The sequence below is a fragment of the Zingiber officinale genome, chromosome 4A (assembly GCF_018446385.1).
Source record: "Zingiber officinale cultivar Zhangliang chromosome 4A, Zo_v1.1, whole genome shotgun sequence".
NCBI lineage: Eukaryota > Viridiplantae > Streptophyta > Magnoliopsida > Zingiberales > Zingiberaceae > Zingiber > Zingiber officinale.
In genome coordinates, this window is record NC_055992.1 from 6,687,499 (window position 1) to 6,691,778 (window position 4,280).

General features: G+C 38.0%; 1 protein-coding gene across 1 annotated transcript; it reads right to left on the reverse strand.

Annotated features, from left to right (window-relative positions):
* Positions 1-1,424: 1,424 nt before the first annotated feature.
* On the reverse strand, positions 1,425-2,759 carry LOC121969428 (bZIP transcription factor 44-like). Its single transcript, XM_042519531.1, has one exon. The coding sequence runs from the start codon at positions 1,975-1,977 to the stop codon at positions 1,618-1,620; it is 360 nt and encodes a 119-aa protein (XP_042375465.1). The 5' UTR covers positions 1,978-2,759; the 3' UTR covers positions 1,425-1,617.
* Between the last annotated feature and the right edge of the window lie 1,521 nt (positions 2,760-4,280).

Consider the following 4,280-nt stretch of genomic DNA (forward strand, 5'->3'; position numbering starts at 1 on the left):
TAGGAGGAAGAATCACAGAAGTGAATTCCCACCAGTAAAGTACTTCACATTTTGATCCTTATCAATTTATGAATTGGTAATTTTCTCTCTAAGCATAGACAATTATTTACAGTGCAGTAAATGCAAACATTTGCTTGAGAGTTCCTATTCTAGAACAGATCATGCAAACCTTAGCTTCGTTTGGATCCTGTGTTATAATTATCTCAAAACATCATTTTTTTTCTTGGTCATATATCATCTATCAACTAATTGCGTGATTCAAGGGTTGTGCAATATGTCAAGTTTATGTTGACAAATTCTCTAGCATTAACTTACAGACACCAAAATGGCGACTCTTTTGAGGTTGTCAAACTCATATGTCCAATATCTAAAAATCCTTACCTGACTCGACATGTCTCATTGCATGATCAGGTTTATCTTTCTGCATTTATGTTTATTTAACTTTCAAAGTAATTAACAGCCCTGGTGTTACTGCTTATCTATTGAGTGGTAGCTTCAAAGTTCAAGACTTGCCATAAGTTAACAGCCAAATGACAATATATCTTTCCTCTACCCAGAATTTTTTTTCATAAATTGCGACTTATGCTTTTGCATTGCCTTGAGTATGATATAGATAGATATGGTTCTTAATTATATCTTTACATCCTTTTCTGAACTTATTTAGAAGAGCATGGCAGATGATTTCATTGTCCCAATAAACTCAGATGGTGATCAAGAAGAACAATTTAAAACGATCAAAATTCACCCGCAGTGGTTGAAATGGTCCACATGAAGGCAACACACGTCTACACATATTCTTGTTTAACCTTGTGGTCATGCATCAGCCTATATCATCTTTGCTATTCCCTGTCTTAGAAAAGGTGCAGATTCAGAGATGACTAAAGCTAGGAGCATGAAAACAGGTATGATGTTTTTCAGTTAGAATATATTACTGCATATAAAAAGCAGGCAGGATTTAAAGTGTTTCTGTGATACATAGGATACTAATGAAAACATGTCAAAAATCATCAAAAATAATTCCAGGAGATGACAGGGCAAAGTAGAATATATATTATTCAAGTACACTTGGTGAAGTGAATACAAGCTGAGGGATACCTAGTAAGATACACTTTAATGCTTGTATAACAAGGGAAATAGGACTATATGCAGTTGATCAGTTAATTGTGGTTTTTTGATATTTGAATGTAATAGCTATATTCTTAAAAAGAGCATGTCTTGATGATGATAACTCATTGATTAAGATGCCTATTCTCTTATGTACTACAGTCTAGGTTCAAAGAAACATGAAGGCTTGCTGATACTTTCATCATCAATCTAACTTTTTAAGTTTTTTAATGCATTCAAACACTGTTTCTTTGCAAACACACGCGTACGTATGCATATATAGGACTGTCACAGAATAGAACCCATGATCTTCATATTTATACTAAAAACTGAAATATCTTGATTGCATTTAGCACAGAAATACAAGCTACAACAGACATTGAAGGTGACCCACTCAATTATGAAGCACTGAGACAACAGCTAACCTCCCTTTTATCTGTCAGCAATAAAACATGTTCTCTGCTGAAGCCATGATGAGCAAGTTCCATGGTCTGAGGACCAGCTTATAGGAGGCTACTGCTTAGTGTTGGTATCATTCAAACAGTAAAGGATCTCATAAAGAGACTGCAGCCTGTTGTTGAGTTCCATCATCTGGGTCCTCAGGACAGAGTTCTCAGCCTCCATAGCAAAATATTGCTGCGTGGTGAGGCTCAAGTAGGTTGAGATTTGACTGTTGTCCTTCCTCAGCTGGTTCACTTGGGCTGTCAGATCATCCAGATGTTTCTGTTTGCGCATCCTCGACCTCTTTGCAGACTCACGGTTTGATATCTTTCTTTTCCGCTTCTTCTGGTCGATCAGTGCCTGTAGATCCTCTTCAGAGCCTGAGTTTTGCAACAGGATGGAACCGGAGGAAGATCCATGGGCAGAAGCCATGCAGTGAAATGATTTATTTAACAATTATCTTCAAAAGTTTAATACTAATGCTTCAGGAAAGAGTAGATCCTGAGTTACTTAGATGAAATTATTAGACAATATATATGAAAATGACGAGGATCAGGCCCAGGATTTCAGATCTCATAACAAGTTCATGAAAACACGTAGAACCAGTAGAGGAAGACAACAGAGAAGGATTGAACAAGATGAGTCCTGCGCCGAATACTGGAATGTATCATAAAACCAGAGAGGAGGATCTCACTTATAATAGGCAACATAGATTATAAAGATGAGAAGCAGACGCTGCATGTGAATGGAAACAAAATAGGATAAGTGCCGGCCAAAGGTCAGATCTTGAAACTACTTCAAGGATTGAGCAAAGGCCAGATCTTGACCCTAAAGCTCTTTCTTCAGAGAAATTTTTGGCAGAGTTTCCCCTGCAAATGACTGGTTATAATAGATTAACAAGAGCAGCAGCAAGCACACAATGTTTGATCAGAACCCAAGAAAAAATCGCAGGAGAAACAGAAATGGAAAGAAAAAACTTGAACAACCAGCAGAGTCTTCAGTAAGCAAAGCAAGGAAGAAGAACAGAGGGGGAAAGGGAATTGTAGCCTTGGCGAAGGGTGGAATTTATAGAACAATCTCCACCCCTGCAAAGGGACACAACATGGTAATTTCAATAAAAGAGATGGGGAGAAAAGGAAAGGAAGCGTGGACCTTGGAATCTTTTGCTTGTGGTAGTCAAGAAGAGTGATCTCACCCTGGATTTTTTTTTACTGGGAACAGATTCTGCCGCTTCTGTCGATTATTCTAAAAGACTTGGAAATTTCATGTAAGTCTAAAAGACTTTGCAAACTTTAGACGACTTGGGCAAACAGAGTAGATTCTCTTCAACGAAGGCACTAAGTAATTGTCTGTATGGGAACAAATATTTCAATTCATTCACTGTCGTATGTTGCAGGTTAAAAGAGGAAAAGTATTTAACAAATGGCAGCAACAGAAAGGCACCATTTAAAGCAACTTCAGGTATATTCTCTCTACTAAAAAAATGTTTATAACACGTAGCTTTATCTGATTCCCTGATACTTTCCTTTAAATCTCTTTTATTGCCTTAATATTTACAGGAGCTGAAGTTCTAAGAGCAAATTACACCACCACCATAAAGCATGAGCTAGCTTTCCATGTATCTTTTGACCTCGAATCCCACTTCAATTCCTCCCTTGCCATATGTCTTTCGAGAACATTGTGACAACACCTCATGTCTTTCGAGAACATGCACTTGGCAAAGGAGTCGCACGATTACTCGTTAAACTTTTGCACTTTTTAGAAGCCATGCTACCACCCTCTCCACCTCATGTTCCACTTGAGATAGTGAGCATCATGTGCCCCACAAACTAAGGGCCATGAATCCATGGCAACCGCACTTAGTACACTTATGCCCACCTCGGCGATTGGCCACACTTCACTGTTGAATGTGTGGAGGAGCCTTAATGGCATGGCAATCTTTGTGCCTTTTTTTTAAATGAGTAACGAACAAAACCAAATCTTCGTGGCTAAGTTTCGCGCGATCTATAAAGGAATAGCATATTATAGATTGTGAGATCCAACCGCACTCATGCATATCGCGCCTTAGGTAGGTCTCCATGATCATGGGTATAACTTGATATATCTATGATGGCCACACGATTGGTTCTTTACCACGCTAAGCTAGAATCAATCGTGTCCTGAAAGAATCACATACAATAATTACAAATTGAATATTTTTAAAATCAATCAAAGAAAGACAGAAATGTTAGGCACCTTTCATGCCCTAGCTGATTAAGTCCCGATATCCAACTTGATGATAATATATATAGTAAAAGAGCCATAAACATGATAGGGACATATTTAACTTTATTTATTTGTAGCATTTTCTTTCTATACAACAAAATTTATAGGAAAAAAACAATGGGTGAAATAAAACATGAATATTGTAGGCTCGAAAGCGCTAAAGAAAGGTGTGGTGAATAACATGTTGGTACAGGAAACATCTGATGATCGAATCTTTATTTTGATAATGACAAAGCTAAGGAATTCAAAGTTAAGTTTATTTGTGATCTAACATGTCTGTTTGAGCTTGTAGGAAAATCCTAAGGGTCCTTAGGCAAAAGTCCTAGCTGTGGTTAGGCAAGGTAAAAACCTTAGGGGGTGGTAACCCTAGGTCCTAGGAGCTGGTAACTCTAGGTGGAGGAAAACCCTAAGGGGCGGCAACCTTAGGTCCTAGGGGGTGATAACCCTAAGTGGAGGAAAATCTTAAGGGG

Excerpts from the sequence above, each read along its gene's own strand:
- LOC121969428 (XM_042519531.1), bottom strand. The coding sequence starts at position 1,977 with ATGGCTTCTGCCCATGGATCTTCCTCCGGTTCCATCCTGTTGCAAAAC.